Here is an 18,265-nt window from a genome sequence, read left to right as displayed (position 1 = left end):
TTGTGGTATACATTTCATACCATTTTTCACACGTTATTCACATCAAATAAATTATATAAACAAACGAAGTGTGTCTAATTTCTAAATTTTGACAAAGCTCCATAGCAAAATTTTTATAAATATTGTACATATAGCGAAACATTGATATATTAAATGTACATATGTACTAGTTGCGTGCCATGAAAATCTTTCTGTCTTTATCGTACATCTTTACTTGCGTGTGCGCGAGCAGGATACAAGGGGACTAGGTGACGTCATACCGAGTCCCCTCGTATCCTACTTTCGCACACGTAAGAAAGGCTGTGCGATAAAAACAGGGAGATTTCTAAGGCATGCATACATAAGACAAACACACAATTTATTGTACATACATAAATACATACATAGGTCCATACTATGTATATATATGTAAATTTATGAACAAATAAATGTATGTACCTAAAGTTGCATTTTACAGCATGACTAATTATGAAATGCTTGCTATTGTATTTTATTATGCGTTTTGAGTAAAAGACTCAATTTGAAGACGTTCGAAAGAAATCGTGATACCTGTAAGCGGTCACGAGTATCCATTTTATACGGTACACTGCACTATACTCACAATGGTAGATGTAGAAATTTGTATAGTGGTTTCATCTCATATTGACCCTTGTAGAATGTACGTGATTTTTTCCATTGATTTATAACGAGGTGCGATGAATCAAAATGAAGATTACTGACTTTTATACTGATAAACACGCTTTTTCTCGTCGAAAAAAGTCTAGGACATGCAAAAACTTAACAATTTCCTGGTATTAATTGACTTAACAACCACCTGACTGTAGACTTTTTTTGTAAATCGCAATCTGCGTCATGCGTGAAGAATTCAAATTAACCTTCTGAGAAATTGTAGCATAATATGTAATGATGATGATGGTCATCTTCCTCTTACGATCGAGGTCATGACACGAGAAATAACTATGTAAATAAATAATGTTATGTAGTCAACATATAGTGCATTTTTACAGTAGCGGACGTGCCCAACGTGAAAATGGAAATTTTCCAGTAGGTTCAAATAGACAGCTCAAATGTGGCAACTATCAAATATTGATTGAAATTAATATCCAAGTTAAAATTGGAAATTTTTATAGTACAGTAGATGAAATCATAGTCTCAATGTTTACATGAAATAGTTTAATATTTACATCTAGTCTCAATATTTTTATATATAATAAATGATTTTAATAAAAATCCTGGCTTTTTGTCGTCGTATTTCTGCCCCACGCGCGTAAGACATTTGGGTGACCTGTAAAGACTCTGTGGTATATTTGTATATTAAAATAAATAAATCTAAGATCGATGTACATGCATACATACATATGTACATATATTGTATATAAACCAAACATTTATTTATTGACATGTCGAAATCCTTCTGGCATACAGTGTTTAAATGATGATTTGATAAAATTTAAATGGATATAAATATCTGATCATCAATATATGTATGTATGTATGTACAAATGTAAGAATCTGTATGTCTTATGTATGTACATAGATCTGTGTCGTACGCATTGAATATCTTTGTGCTAAAGTATATCTTTTACAGATTGGCAACAAATATTACTTGGATTAGAATTGTTTTACATACAGTTACTTTATCATGTCTTAATCGTTCGCAATTGCTGAAAAAGTAAAAAATATCCACTTAAAGCAACGATCAAATATTGATTATAAACACAAGCACTATTAATATTTATATTTAAATAAAATGCATGATTATTCCCTAGATTTTTTGACAACAAAATATAGATTCCTTGGTGAATTTCTAGTTTTTCATCAACGCACTTCTGCTTCACGCACGTTTGACGTTTATCTGACGTTTATCTGTAATATATAAACAAATAATTTATTTATTGATATGTCAAGATCAACACGAAATCATGTTTGAATGATGACTTGATAAAATTAAAATGGATATAATTATCTGACAATCAATAAAAAATCTAGCTACATATCTTAGATTTGACTATAATGAAGTTACATATTTAATTGAAAAATACCAATTTATAATAGAATGATTAGATAAATTAATAAGTGATTGTACAAAGTAAATAAAACATAGCATCAATTAAGCAATTTAATTTCATTGATGATGATTTTGTAGTATGTATGTAGGTATCGAATTTGGATAGCTTTTTTATGTTTTCATTGTTCACAAATTGCAACTTTTATGATTGATTACTATTGTAGAAGCATTATTAAATAAAATTAGCAACAGAAAATGCAACCTTTATATGAACATTATTGCATTAATGCATTAAATAGATAGCCACATACATTAATCTTCTTCAAAGCAAAATGATTAGGAATACTAGTTAACCTCTTCAGTTTCTCAACCATTACGATAGTCTGCTCTATTTAAGTATATACCTTTGTATATATGTACATAGGCACTATCTCAATGAGATTTTAAACATTGATTAGTACCTACATAAAGAGCATAATAACTTGAGCGCGTGCTCACAATAAGACGCACAATTTCCCACGAAAAAAGATTTAGCAACTTATCATTTGCGTAATATGAAAATTTTGTAATATTAAAGAAAATACCACAACGGGCTATTGTTATATTAAAGCCGACAATCCTTAATTACGAATCAAAAAACAACAAAAGACGTACCTTTATTAGCGCAGTTAAAATAGCATTTGGCGTAAAGTTCAACGAGCATCGCATAAAAACTGAACAATACCCAAATTGAATTTTACGAAAAAAATAAACTGGAGCACGGTGACCTTTTCGTTTCGTTAAAAGCAATTTCGATTTGCATACAAGATTAAATGTTAATTTCAACAAATTAACCCACCTGTTCCCTGTTCATCCCGTCGATTATGGTCTCGGCTTGTGATTGTTAATTTACAAAAAAAAAAAAATGTCCGAGCTAGCACGTACATAGGTATCTTTGTATTCAAATGCCGACCATTGTGATGTTTCGTGGGAGTTTAACAATTTTGTATTTTGCTGTCTCTTGTGCAAGCATACACGATTGGCCGTCAAGTATGCACACTCGACAGTTACGCATTGCATTATTTTTATTTATTTTTTAATATGTACGTCAATTATATTAATTTTAGCATAAGCGTCATAAGCGCTAAAAATGTCAAAATTGCAACAGCTCTTTGGCATATCCTTTTTCTTCTTATTTTCTTCTCCTAATTTCTTCTTATATTCTATTTTATAACCTTTTCCAAATATTTTAATACTATAGTTTAATTATGCAATGTTCTACATATTTTGTCATGCCTTTATTCTTTACTTTTTAATTTGTTTTCCTCATATTTATCTTTTTCATTTTTGTAAAAATCTATTATTGGACTCGGATGTTACATATATTATTTATTTACTATTTGTTTTTTCTATACATATCTATGTACATCCTGTCTGTTGATTTTTCAATTAATAAAATAAAAAAATATCCTCAATACCTATATAAAACGGATTTCAATTGTCCATTACACACAATATCAACATTCAATTAATGACATTCCTAAAAATGATTCCTTAGGCAACTACATAGTGAAAAAACGATAAATACGCGTGACTGTATCGTCACACATTCAAAACTCTTATATGTAGATGAGCAGATTCTTGGTAGCTTTTGGTTGCTCGATTTGAGCGACCAAGATTGACTTACAAAGTCACTTGTAAGCAGTGGTGTAGTGCTAAATAAAAAAGAACCAGGGCGGTCCTTAATTAAAAATATATATCCTAATATTGGTAGTTCAAATATTTATAAAAATATCAAATGCAAATTAACAAATGTTCTTACTTGTTGAAATTATGACGTTGAGTAATTTAACTTTTTTAAATGCCATGTGACAAATAAAAAAGTTATTGCTTTTAACTATAGATTTGTTAATTTACTGTTGAATGTTAATTATTGTTCAATAACTACAAGGTTTTCAAACAATCGAAATTTTCACATTTGCACATGTGATTTCTGTATAATTTAAACAAATATATTACAATGTTTATTTAGTTTTATATTCGTATTTAAATTTAAATTGCTCACAGAAACTCTATTTTGTCAAATTGGGGAATAAAGATACCATGTATGAAAAATGTATTTTTGATTCGGGAATTGGAGGTTTGAACCGTGGAAGAAAAATCGTATCAGAGAATGATTACTAGATTAAAACAATTCGCAATTGCTTTCATCGAATACAATAAATAAGGATTTTACAATCTAATGAAAATCTGTACTATTATTACGGGCAATATTGGCAATAAAATTGTGTTTGCTTATCATACGGATGATTCAACGCTAGACTTTACGATCCATAATATATGTAATATTTTAGTTCTAAACAAACCGTGTATGTAGAAACTTATTCTATTGTATGTATTTATATGAATGTTAATTAAAATTAATGTTGATGATTACTTATTTTATTTTGCTTATTTTGCAATAATATTCTATACAATTTTATGTTTTAATACATATGGCAATAATTGGTTATGTACATAAACTATTTATTACAAAATACACTTTATATAGTTGATTCGTATGATAATATATTTTTAACGATGTTTGGCTTTCACTCCTATTGTTTAAAATTTTATAAAAAATCAATTGACATCAAAATGGCACGAGAAAATAAAATCCATAATAACACGCCACAATGGATTAATTGTCGATCGGCTAAAAATTGAAATCTTTACTGTTTTTATAGTTGCGTTAGTTCTGCCAATATCTAAGCATTTTTTTCAACGGTTTCCTCTTGATAAATTGATTACCGTTAGACAAATTGACGATTAAATTCTTTACGGACGGTTGGTAAATATAATCGATTGTGTTCAACAATAAAAAAAACGAGACTTGTTCTACATATATTTATCGTGTACAATCGTCAATAGATCTCGATTTTTAATTTAGATCGTACATCGTTCTGTTAGGATGATTTAAAAATAAAAAACATTCTGAAATTACTCACATTAACTCTTTCGACATGTTAGATTTGTGATTATTTTAAACAATTATTATTTTCTCGGCCCAATAACACAAATCACGATAAGAATATTAAAACAACTTTTAATAACATTAAACTTCAACAGCCAGATAGTATAAAAGAGGCTAAAAACATTGAAAAAATTTCAATGGATTGTTAAAAAAAAGTAAGAATATTGTACGCTCAAATGTACATATGAACATATAAACATACATATGTACATATATTTGAACTTTATTTTAGCATACCAATTCAAATTTTCATTACGATAATTAATCCTTTTAATTTTTTTTACAGATGTTCACATTTACATTTTCAGACATTTCGCATGAAAAACAATATGTATTATATATTATAATTATGGTGACCATATTTTTTTGGAAAAAATAAAGGACCTATAAATAATTATTTTATAACATAAAAAATGGTTTATAAGTTTTTTATAAAAAAAAATATTGAGATTGAAAACCAATCTTTATAAACGTGGTAAAGTGAAAAGTTAGTTGGAAAAGTCATTACATCACGAAAAAAAAGTGTAAAAAAAAATAGATTTTTGACATTAAAAATTTGCTATATAGTCAATTATAAGTATTTTAAACCATTAAAAAGTCACAATCAATAAGAAATATAACTGACTATTGATTTGAAGACTAATTTTTGGTAAGCAATACTAGATTTTGAGTTAAAGCCAAAAAACTAAAAAAAATTCGAATTTTTTTTTAAATTTTCATATCTCACAAACAAAAAGAAATCAGCATAAATCTAATTTAATTTTTTTTTTGCTCAGTATAATCAATACAGGTTTCGTAAAATTTATGAAATGCATGTTTAAATTTTTTTGGCGTATGTATAAATATGATTTTTAGCGATAGTCGATATTGCAAAATAAAGGACAAAAAGGCAATTTTAGAATATAAATAAAGGACTAAAGGACATAACAGTGAAATAAATCACGGTCCTCTTAAATAAAGGACGTATGGTCAGTGTAATTATAATATGAATTAATAAGTGATTTTTGTTTTTGTATTAACCCCAACATACAAAGACGTGCTTAAGAAAGTAATGACGTTGAGTAATTTAACTTTTTTAAATGCCATGTGATAAATAAAAAAGTTATTGCTTTTAACTGTAGATTTGTAAATTTACTGTTGAATGTTAATTATTGTTCAATAATTACAAGGTTTTCAAACAATCGAATTTTTCACATTTGCACATGTTATTTCTGTATAATTTAAACAAATATATTACAATGTTTATTTAGTTTTATAATATATTCGTATTTAAATTGAAATTGCTCACAGAAACTCTAATTTTTCAAATTGGGGAATAAAAATCTCATGTACGAAAAATGCACCAACTCTGGCTATTAAACAAATACGAACAGTGGAACTTTCTGTATCTGAATAATAACACACTTGTTCATATATGTATAATATGTACGTAAAATAAATATTATTAGAGTCCATTCAATGACCGATTCTCAAAGTCACGTTCCGATTCCCAACAACAATGCGTGAAACATTTTTATAAATCAAAACATGCGGTGGTTTAATACGTATGTCAAAAGTGAGATACGATCAATAATCGAAATTGTTTGGATAATCGACATCACTTCAGTTGTTCAAACATGCAGATAAAATAATATCATATAATATATCCAGATATGCACGCAATTATCCGAGTGCTTAGGTGGTTTTTTTTTTTTTTTTGACGACCGTAATATCAGCTAATAGTCCAAGGTTTACAATTTCGGCTACAATACGTATAATATTAATTTCTCTCTTCTCTCTCTCTCTCTCTCTCTCCCCCTATTGTAAAGAAACGTCAGTAGTAATCGATTGGCGATAAGAATAATACGTCGAGAATTCAAACACAATCTTGCACATTCGAGACATTTCCGTGACGATGAAAACGTGAAAAAATCGACGCGATCCGATAAAAATGTGTATTCAATAACAAAAAAGTGAAATTATATATACGTTTCGATAACAACAATGTATACATTTGGTATATTTATTTAAATTAAAAAAAAAGTGCAAAAACATTACAAAAATGACTGAAGAGAAGTTGAAACCTATTGAAATTGACTTTGACAATGTGTTGAAAGAGGTGGGTGTTTTCGGAAAATATCAATTGAAATATTTTATTTTGTTGGTGATTCCGGTCATTTTGACATCCACGCATGCAAACAACTACATATTTTCAGCGCCAGACACAAAATATAGGTAAATAATGCATTTTAGATATTTAAATATATTTTTAGCAATGCGAAATTGCGAAGAGGATTATTTAAAATGTGATGTATCTTTTTTGTGTAATGAAAAATTTAGTCAAGTAAAATGTGATGTATGTATTCGTATAATTTTTCAATATAGCCACAGTTGTGGCGAATGAATAATAAAATACACCACATTTGCATCGTGCGAAATCAATAAATTTAATGATTCGCTTGGAAACAAATAAAATAACACTCACTTAGTTCAATAAATGGAAGATTTGATTAAAACTTATTTTGGCACACCAGTTTTATCTTCCCAAGTAACACAAACTGAGATTCATCTTAAAAATTTTTTGACGATACATATTAATAAGTCGTACATATTATCTACACATAAACATTAGCTAGAACAAATCTATTGTCAGTGATTTGAAACTTTGAACGACATACTAAATCTATAGTTCATGCATACTGCACGTGAGCTAATTTTATTTTTATCTAATACGCATCTGTAGTTTAAGCATTGTTTAAGAGATGTGATTTTAATTATATATATATATATATATATATATATATATATATATATATATATATATATATATATATATATATATATATATATATATATATATATATATAAATAAAAAGGATGCGTTGTATGTTTGTATGTATGTGGCGGATGCGTGGACAAGTATGGAAATTTAAAAAAAAATCATTTTAGAATGCCAGGACGTTATGTATAGGGATGTGGTGTGACGACCATATCGTGTGGATGAGACGCTGCAAAAGTGGGGAATTGGGGTAGCCGGAATGTGTGGACCTGAGTGTCTGACATGTGCTCCTGATATTGAGTGCCTGAGTTGAAACGGATGACCTCAGCGTCAGATGCTAGAGAGCGTAAACACAGACATACATTCACGAAGACAGAAACACACACGCACACACACACACACACACACACACACACACACACACACACACACACACACACACACACATTAATTCATCATTACGATGCGGGCGAACGGTCAGTGTTTAATGAGCACTCGGATTTTTAATATTAATACACGCACGTGCCTATAAATTTATATAAATATAAATATAGTGTAAGGTAATTATTTACCTTACACTATATTTATATATAACATAACTTTATTTTAATTCGTGTATCAATTCCTTTCCGAAGCCACCCGTTGAAATCAACGGGAACGACACTAGTTTAAAATATTTACAATGGTCGATAAATATATGTACCTATGTACATACATATGTGCAAATAAATATACACGCGTTGTATAATACGAGTATTAGTTTTCATTGAGTAAAATTTATACGTAATTTCTTTTTATAAAAAGGCTGAAAAAATATTTTCTTTACAATCTTACCTTTTTATTAAATTCAGTCGTTTAAACTTAAGTGAAAAAATAAAAAAAAGGGTGCCGAGTTTGTCAAAAATATAATATTTCAATTGAAATTCCCAGAAATATTGTATCTAGTGAAGCATACATATGTAGGACAACATCGATTTGAAATAAATCCAAAGATATATTTCGTGCTCCTACTTTTGAGATTATTTATATTTACGTCAAACAATCAATGTTTACGATATACTTAGATGTTTGTTGTAATTTCAATTACTAATACACACAATAACATACATAATTACATTAAACAACATTTCCAAACGGAAAACTTATAGAAAATAACGGAATCGATTCACTCGTCCATCGATAAATTCAAAGTTAATTATTAGCGTTCAATTATAATAAATCTTCACATTAAAACATCGCAAATCTGTCAATTAATTGTTCACCTTCGTATTAACATTAGTTTGAAAATAACGCAACAAGTCTCAATATTTTATCTGAGGATTTATTATATTATTCTATATCGACATACTATGCGTATGTTTGCTAGTGCAAAAAAAGAAGACGAGTCAATTTAACAAAATTAATTATTTTTTTGGTATACGATGTTATTGATGAGTTCATTTGATTAAAAAAAACTGATAAACATGTTTTTTTCGTAGTATCCCTAATCGGAGTGCGTTTATTACTGTCTTTTTAGCGAATGGCTTTCAACACTTTTCGTGGCTTTAATATATACGTACACTTATTGTTAATTTAAATTTTACTAACATACTAGATTATAAGTAATTTTAGTTTACTATATTATTATATTGCATTGTGTAAATCAATTTTGCTTGGAGTGAAATATTTATATGTAGATATTTACTGTTGACGAAGATGTAAGACGTTCTGCGACGGAGATGTCAAGGAGTTCGAACCGATATGGCTGGAAAATGTTGTTGAGAATGGTGACAGATGCTCTATGTACATCAAACGAAACCATTCCTCATCATCAGAGACATCATGTCCGGCGGACTGGTTTGACAAAACCACGAAGGTACCTTGTGAAGAATACGTCTTCAAGGATGATTACACGTTCGTGCAAGAGGTGAGCCAGTTCTCGTTCGGATTAAAATAAAATATGTAAGTTGCATTGCGTTTAAAAAAAAAAAACTCGTCGTTTCAAGATGGAAATACCGTGTGAAGAATGGAAGAGGACTCTCATAGGTACCATACACAGTCTAGGTACGTTGATTGCATTGCCGTTCGTGGGATACATTTCCGATCGGTTCGGCAGAAGAACTACTCTGCTCATCTCTTGCGTGTTGGAGGGAAGTCTCGGAATAATAAAATCTCTTTCGGTTAACTATGGCATGTTTCTGGCGTTCGAGCTCATCGAACCAAGTCTAGGGTCTGGAGTATATACAGCTTGTTATATCTTAGGTAATTTAATTTATTTCATATTTCAAATTAGATTACTTTATCTAATATGTAATTTCGAAAGAGACTTTTTATGTAAGTTTGTATGTATGTAAGTATTTTTGGTTGGGAACAAAACAAGTCAAAGTTTCTATGACGACGATTCGATTGGTTGAATATTATTTTTTTCGATTCAAATAAATTTAATTAAAAAAACAAATGAATATTTACTATTAGATTCGCCATGTTTATGCTGTTTATATTACAAATACTGAGCGAAGCCGGGTAAGACAACTAGTGACCTATAATTAAAATACATTTAAAATGTAAATGTTATTATTTGTCCCGGTTAAAAATTTATAAAAAATCTTAATAACATGCAGAAGAATATTAAATTGTCAAAAAATATAGAGTATGATGGATTCTGTTCTCAGAATTATGTACTTCCATATACCAACAAATGTACCTACATCTTATAGATATACATATATAATTTCAAAAGAGACTTTGTAACTATGTATGTATGTAACTATTGTTAGTTCGTAAATCCGTGACCTCATCGAACAAATGAATATTCAAATAAATTTAAATTAAATAAAACTATTCAAATAAATTTAATAAAATGTTAACTATTAGATTGGCCATGTTTAAGAGGTTTATATTACAAATACCGAGCGAAACCGGGTAAAACCACTACATAGTACATATATAATATTAGATTCAATACATTTTTTATTCGGTAAACAAATTGGAATGACCTTATGGAGTAGGTAGTGCACAGATAAATTACACGTCCATTCAAAATTAAAACGTATAGGGCACTTTGGTTTGAATTAGAGAAAATTGAGGTGTATTTTACACACCCCGGAGCCAAATATACAAAAGTCAAGGATCATTTTTTTAATTCGTGGGCAATAACAAAAGGATTATATTTGAGGATTGTGCGTTTGATCAATGCAAGGTTGTTCAAGTAGCCGGGTGAAAGTTCATGCAAACACATCATTATCATATAATAAGTTCATTTTGTTTTCAACAGCCTTGGAGGTTTTAGTTCCGAATACGAGAGCCCTTGCCGGAACTATCATCAACATATTCTTCGGCTCCGGTCAAGCGATCATGGGTGCTGTTGCAATGGGTTTCCCATACTGGAGGACCTTCCTCCAAGTTGTCTACCCACCGACGATTCTCGTCGTCTTCTTCTACTGGCTAATCGAAGAAAGCAGTCGATGGCTGCTCACCAAGAAGCGCTACCAAGAAGTATTGGACAATGTACAATTAGCGGCAAAATCCAACGGGAAGCAAGTGTCCGAGAAGACCATGTCAGCTTTGAAGTTCAACGCCGAAAATGCTTCGAAATTCGACAGCAATGACGAATCTAAAACACCCACCGAGAAAACACAGTCTCCGTACTTAGAGGTGTTCAAATCGAAGACTATGGTCTTGAGACTGCTCAAGTGTTCGTTCTGGTGGATCACATGTGTGTTCTGCTTCTACGGACTGTCGATAAATGCGGTGGCACTGGCAGGAAATTTGTATCTGAACTTTATATTCGCTGCTCTGGTTGAAGTTCCAGCTCATTTGTTGGGTTTGTTCGGAATGACCTATATAGGACGAAAGTGGACTATATTCATAGCGTTCGTCATCGGTGGAATTTGCAACTTTTCATTTGCTTTCATTCCAGAGGATGAAGGTAATAAATGTTTATTTATAATATAATATATTGCTTATATTGTATGTCTAGAATATTTTCTAGTTCTAACAAACAACCCACGATTAGTAGTTTACTGATATCTTCCCGATCCAAAGAAGATTTTTCTTATTAGTCAGTCTTTTCCGTTAAAATGCCTTTAATTAGGATAGAATATTAAAGGAATATTTCTCCATGTGCATTTTCTCAAAGCTTTTGGCCTGTATATTTTGTACGCTGATAAAAGCATTTCCATGTTTTGTATGCTGATACAAAACGACTACTGAATCTACTGATCCGGTCATTACTCCACAGAACACGAACAGCGATACTTTTGTTCATAACAAACAACATGTTTGTCAGTAAAAAGTCGTTGTCAAATGTCCTCTATGCGTTTATGAGTTCATAGGCTTGTGTACCTACCTACGCTAGAGTCACAAACAACGCTTTTGTCACAGTGATAATTTACGTTAAAACCGTCTTTGATTATACACTTTTGTATAGAATACCCATTTAGGTTTTTTACTCAAATGCGATCATTTGTGAAAAACGACCGTGTAAACATTGCTTCAAATTTTAGTGTGTAATTCTTCGTTCGTGGCCTTCGATCACACTCCAAAATTAAATTTTTTTAATACATAATGTAAAACAGTGCTTCGAGCAATATCTCACACGCTAACAACAGTAATTGATGCTGTGCTCTTTTTTGCTGTTGATGTTTGTTATTTATTGTTGTTGTTTTTTTAGATTTACAGTGGCTCTCGATGACCGTTTACCTTCTGGGTAAACTTTTCGTCACGCTGGCATTCAGTTCTATTTATCTGTACACGTCAGAACTCTTTCCTACAACCTTGCGACACTCCCTTTTGGCATTTTGTTCGATGATTGGAAGGGTCGGATCGATTCTGGCTCCTCAAACACCGCTCTTGGTAAGTCACAATGAAAATAAATAAATTATCATAAGCATTACATTCAATTAATGAAATAATCATTTTTTTCAGACCGTTTATATGGAAGAGTTACCGTCGATATTATTCGGAAGCACTTGTATTATATCTGCCCTACTAATGCTAACATCACCGGAAACGTTGCACTTGAGATTACCAGAAACGATAGAAGAAGCTAAAAATATCACATCTCTAAAAATAGTAAAAGAAGAAAAAGAACCTCATATATCAGCGTAAAATAATAATAGTATACATACATACATACATACATGCAAATATTCAATCGTAGGCGGAATTTTGGCTGAATGGACACTTGGTCTAGTATCCATCGACCAAGAGTCCATTCGTCCAATAGTCTGTCAGCCCATTCAATGTCTCAAAGAAAATTTCTAATATCGAGTATGTAGATCTCAATTCATCATTCTTAACATGTATATATGTATAATGTACAATTGCGTGATACTAGTTATATAACAAATAAATAAATTAGGTATGAATTGTGAAAATAATGATGTGAAAATAAATAGTAAAAATACCAATCCACTTACGTCCAAAATAAAAATGAACGAAACTATGGAATATTATTTAACTAATATTTCAATGGACGATGCGTGGTAAACAATGTGTTAAATATGGTGTGTGGAGAGTCAGGCGAAATCAAAAGTGGTCTATTACCATATTGTCGCAACACGGAGGCGTTTTAAATTTATTAGAAAATAAAATAAATGTAAAATAAACCCATACAATTTTATTGAACGATTAAAATCATCAACGAAAATCAAAAGCGTTTTTTTTATCCATTTTATTTTGCACGCATAAGCCACATATTGATGTGAACGTCTTCGGAATCATTGATCTCCCGAATGAACATCAAAATCAACCATTACCGACGGTCATTCACGACGCTCAACATTTAATCAATTAAAATAAGTCTTATTAACATTATTCAAATATGATGTTAATTTACATATGTATATGTACATATAATAATACATGACAGCTGAAGACAAACAAAAAAAGTAAAAAAGTTCGAAATAGGTACACGTTAAACCCTATCCGGGTCGTAGAACCCGAATGTGACAAATTTCAAACATCGATACACAAATCCATCAAATACCACTAGATATGTACATATATATGTATAAAAAGAAGCGTAAATTTTGCGTTATCCTAATCGATGCCTCGTTTGACATTTTCAATATGCGAAAATTCTATACGACATTGAAAGATTGTCTGAAATGATGTCATAATAATAAGAAGACACGCTGCGCTATAGCAAATCGTAAATTATTTATGTATTATATAATTATAATCGTCCATCATAAAACAAATCAACTACCTTATTAGAGCTTAATCTGATTTCAGTGTTTAGCTTAATAATGTACACATAATGATTCGTTCCAATGAACCTGTAAATCTTTTACAGTCAATGAATATTAAGTGAAAGTATCGAAAGTTGGAAGTTTTATAATCTTTGCAACAACAATTTAATAGACGTATTAACACCTCAAACTTAATAAATTTAGATTAATAAACAAATGTGATAATAAAGTAATCATATTTTATGTATGTAATTCCCTTTATAAGGATCAAGTATAAAATTTTAGTAGAATAATTTTGAGACTATAGGAAAAATTGTTCAATGTATTGCAAATACATATAGAATGTGTATATATACATATATATGTATATATGTATGAAGGTGCAATAGTGCATGAAAATGTAATCATAATGCGTTTTCACAAAGAAAGTAAAAATTACTGCAAATTAAATTCTATAAAAAGAACATATGTACATACATATTACGAAATAAATTTGGGCATTAATTGGAATTGTCTATGTGTTATCCTCGCTTATTTCACAATAAAGCAAATCCGAAAAAAGTAAAATTTCAACAATCAACTTTACTCTGCCACATATGGAAAGGTGCATAATACATTGGTGTAAAGTTCATTGTTCACACGATTTTCACTTTACATCATATCGTTAATTGAACGATTTCAACATAAAATATCTGTGTACCGCACGAGTGTTATCCGAGTTGGAAAATCGCTGATTTGCATAATCATAGATGCATTTGAATAGCAGCAGTAAACGAAATTTGACCGTTCGATATCCGGAACCGTTACTTTCCTAGTGACGTCTACTTCCTCTTAAAAAATTTCGTGTCAGTCAGTATCCGGTCTTATTTGTGTTAATAACCGTTTTTTAGAAATGTACGATACATGTGAATAACCCGCTAAAATTTTATCCGTAAAAGTTCATGCGGTTCACAGGAAGTTGCGGTCGGAGTAAGGCGCGAATGCGTATTGAGAAAAAAATACTTGACTTTTGAATAATACAATCTCCAAAACTGTTAATCAGACAAATTCGAAGAAACGAAATTATTCACGCGTGAATCATCGGATGGAAACGATCTATTCATAGGTACAGGGCTTACCTACTTTTACCATACTGGGAGATGTGTAGACGCAAAGCATTTGTCCTCTTCTGCCTACGCTATACCTGTAAAATATTACCATATTTTAATTTAATCTGATTATAACAATGTATAATTTATGTGTTATAAAATATATACATAGATAATATTTGAAGAGCATTGGTTCCGTGCATTAAAATACGTTCCATTTTATTTTTCCAACGTTTTTAAAATATTTTAAGATTTTCTGTGTTGGCAAATGCCAAACATATTTATTGCTTAAAGTCGAAAGCATTATGTAAACCAAATCAGAAGGAAAGGTTTTATATAACACTTATTTTGTGGGTGCCTTTTTGCCTACTGGGGAATGAACTAATGAAGAAATAATTTTAAGTGACAATTTTTAATAGACAAGTCAGTTATAAAAAAGTATTATAAATTTCACAAAACATTTTTAGTCCCTATAAAGATTTGAACTTTAAATTATTAGACTTGCTTTGAAAACTTTACTTAATTGTTTATCAAATACCTTTGCCTATTCTAAATTTACTTCTCTGTAAATAATGTAAACAGAAATTTTGAATAATTTTCGGAATTTTATGATTTTATCGAATTCATCGATCGCAAAGGACTTATAGGTACATATGTATATAAAACATTCCAATATTTCAGTTTTTAATGTACGGCATGTAAATTAAATTGTTGTTAGAATTTTGGAAAAAAAAAGAATCATCATATTATTTTTCCGGGAAAAACAAAAATCAAGTCATTAAAGTCAGTCAAATTAAAAATTTTACGTAGGCATAGTACTTATGCTTAAAACTATTACGCAAGTTCGTATGATAACCACAAAATAGCCTAGCCTAGCATACATTCAACCAACGTTCAACTAACATTCTGGATGAGATTCGCGGAAAATCGTATAGGAAATCCAATTTGGAAAATTTGATGACGCACTTGAAAATTCCACGCGAATCGCTAATAATTCCATTATAATGCATTTATAATCGCAAATTTCGTTACAACAATATATAACGAGCAATTTGAGGGTAGGCATACGGCGTTCAATAATTGACGCAATCAATGCGCGTCCTCGCGCGATAAATCTATTCTCAGAACATCGTTGTTGTTCTTACTTTATATAATATATGCACATGTACTTAAACGAAGAGTGCATTGTACAGTGCAACGCTCCTCTAAGGGCATCGTCCATTCATCCAGTTAAGTCTCATCTAGATCGGATCGGCAGAAGAATACCTAGAAGGGGCAGTTGCTAGAAAGTGAATTGCAAGATCGTGACTCGTTTTAGATTCCATCACTATCAGTATATATGTATGTATGTATGTATATGTACATATACAACATCATGATGTCGGACCATCGAGATAAGATCTTTCGTGTCAAATGTATCTATTCGACGTCGTCGCAAGAATAAACCGACTGTAATAAAAACGATTGTGATAAAAAGTAAGATATGAAGAGATCTAACATTGAATTTTACGCCGGCTGCATTCATCGATCGTTCATGTCCATGATTTCAAGATTAAACCGATATTGCAAAAATCAGGTTAGGTTTGTTTTAGAGTAGTAACGCCTACAAAACAATTTTCCACTTTATGTTGTCTGCCAATGCAATTTGAAGTAAGAACTGTAATGTAGTTTCAGCATAACCATATTTAGCCTGGGTATACGAATGTGTCACAATTGTGATATAATATTATATGATAAATAACTAACGCAAAGCATCGGAATGAAATTTCTTATGAGCCGTTATATTTGAAAGTGCCAATCTAATTTTCAGTTCCAAAAATACTATTTATGTTGGAGTAATTCACAAATTGTTCAATTCGATTTTTCCAGACTCTCTGAAAACCAGAATAAACGTATTACAGAACACCAACAGTTAAATGCAACATATTATATTTAATATTTTGCGAAATATTTCTCGAAATGAAGAAAAGTGGACAAATATAACGGCTCATATTTTCAAATAATATTTTATTTATGTATACTGTGTTGCTATGATACATTTGGAATTAAAATTTATTAAAGATATGAAGAATGTAACACATTAAGAAATTATTATTGATCGAATGCAACGCAGAATATATGTAGCTCGAAAAAAAAGTCTTAAAATCATCGTTACCGCTATAGGTCAATTGCTTTTGTATGTCCACCAATAAGTATTAATGCCTACGTTCAGATAAAAATTCACATTAAAAGTTTGATTTTAATTGCACAACTGTACAAATACTTCAACCAAAAAGCTTTCTCAGTCAAATGAAAAGGTTTATAGCACTCGTTAGTGTTTCAGACTAATATGATATAATTGAGGCATTCAGTTCAGTGTTAATCATTTATTCAGAGGTTAAACTTCACAGCACCGAACTTTAAGTCACCGAAAAATTATATATGTATGTATGTACATATGTAACGTAGATATACAATATGTTTGTACAATTTTAATTAATGTCAACAAAGATGTAAGCATACAAACAAAAAACATTATGAATATACAATAGTTCTCCAAAAGTTCTATAAATTTTCATGTAAAAAGATGAAAATTCTAGGTTTCGTAAAGCCTCGCTCGTTGATCTCGCTCGGACCGCAAAGAGCTTACAAACTTTCATGCAAGGCTTTTTCCGTTACGCTTTAAACTTTGACACACACTGTCACGGCTACAATTGACGACCCCTGCAATACGCAACTGGTCGACGAGACACTGCACAACCAACATCCACACGGTATTTGATCTCCCGGCGAACATTTAAATGTCAGTCTTGCATGCGATGTGCTTCTAGGCGGTCGTGTCTTTCACCCGACAGCCCGGGTACAAAAACACACATCAAACGAACACTTCGTTTATTGACGTATCGATTCCAAATTTCGACTTCAGTTTTCGTGAGTGCAAAACGCAGTGCTTTTGGAAAAACCACAAAATAAAATAAAAATACAATTACGTGAAAATTGTCAAAACTATATAGTGACGAACCAAACGTGAACATGTGTTATTCTGAAGTGACACATTGATATTACTTTTATTTGAATAAAATATAGTTATTAATAAATTTTGAAAAAAACTATCGAATTTCGCAAAACGCAGGCTACTATTAAAAATGTACATATTTCAAATGTTGAAATATGTTAATTTTAATTTATAACATAAAATTTTTCATAGACAATAAACTATCTATAAATCTATATATTTTACGATTCTAATTTTCGTTTAGGCATATG

General features: G+C 30.5%; 3 protein-coding genes across 4 annotated transcripts in view; 2 read left to right on the top strand and 1 right to left on the bottom strand.

The window, feature by feature from the left end:
• The window catches only part of LSm1 (U6 snRNA-associated Sm-like protein LSm1), a 72,447-nt gene that overhangs the window by 33,168 nt on the left and 21,014 nt on the right, over positions 1-18,265 (bottom strand). Inside the window, exon 3 of the mRNA XM_077439055.1 lies at positions 15,050-15,114. The gene's annotated coding sequence lies outside the window, so the exon portion shown is untranslated. The remainder of the gene's footprint in view (positions 1-15,049; positions 15,115-18,265) is intronic.
• LOC143917452 (solute carrier family 22 member 3-like) lies at positions 6,653-13,383 on the top strand. Its single transcript, XM_077439016.1, has 6 exons — positions 6,653-7,214; positions 9,454-9,664; positions 9,744-9,999; positions 11,012-11,665; positions 12,410-12,591; positions 12,664-13,383. Exons 1-6 carry the CDS (start codon positions 7,042-7,044, stop codon positions 12,844-12,846), a joined length of 1,659 nt encoding a protein of 552 aa, XP_077295142.1. The 5' UTR covers positions 6,653-7,041; the 3' UTR covers positions 12,847-13,383.
• js (jiangshi) overlaps positions 17,764-18,265 on the top strand; it is a 40,087-nt gene continuing 39,585 nt past the window's right edge. Inside the window, exon 1 of one of the 2 annotated variants that reach the window (XM_077439053.1) lies at positions 17,764-17,858. The gene's annotated coding sequence lies outside the window, so the exon portion shown is untranslated. Of the gene's footprint in view, positions 17,930-18,265 lie in introns of both variants that reach the window. The other variant, XM_077439052.1, reaches the window with a different exon arrangement.

The sequence above is a fragment of the Arctopsyche grandis genome, chromosome 9 (genome assembly GCF_051622035.1).
Source record: "Arctopsyche grandis isolate Sample6627 chromosome 9, ASM5162203v2, whole genome shotgun sequence".
Taxonomy (NCBI): domain Eukaryota; kingdom Metazoa; phylum Arthropoda; class Insecta; order Trichoptera; family Hydropsychidae; genus Arctopsyche; species Arctopsyche grandis.
The sequence above is the reverse complement of the archived record's forward strand: the minus strand, read 5'-3'. Positions and strand labels throughout refer to the sequence as shown.

What these genes read in the sequence shown, in the direction of transcription:
- LOC143917452 (XM_077439016.1), top strand. Translation starts at nt 7,042, where the DNA reads ATGACTGAAGAGAAGTTGAAACCTATTGAAATTGACTTTGACAATGTG. An exon ending in ATTACACGTTCGTGCAAGAG is followed by an intron (nt 9,665 to 9,743) that starts GTGAGCCAGTTC and finishes CGTCGTTTCAAG; the next exon opens with ATGGAAATACCGTGTGAAGA. An exon ending in CTCCTCAAACACCGCTCTTG is followed by an intron (nt 12,592 to 12,663) that starts GTAAGTCACAAT and finishes CATTTTTTTCAG; the next exon opens with ACCGTTTATATGGAAGAGTT.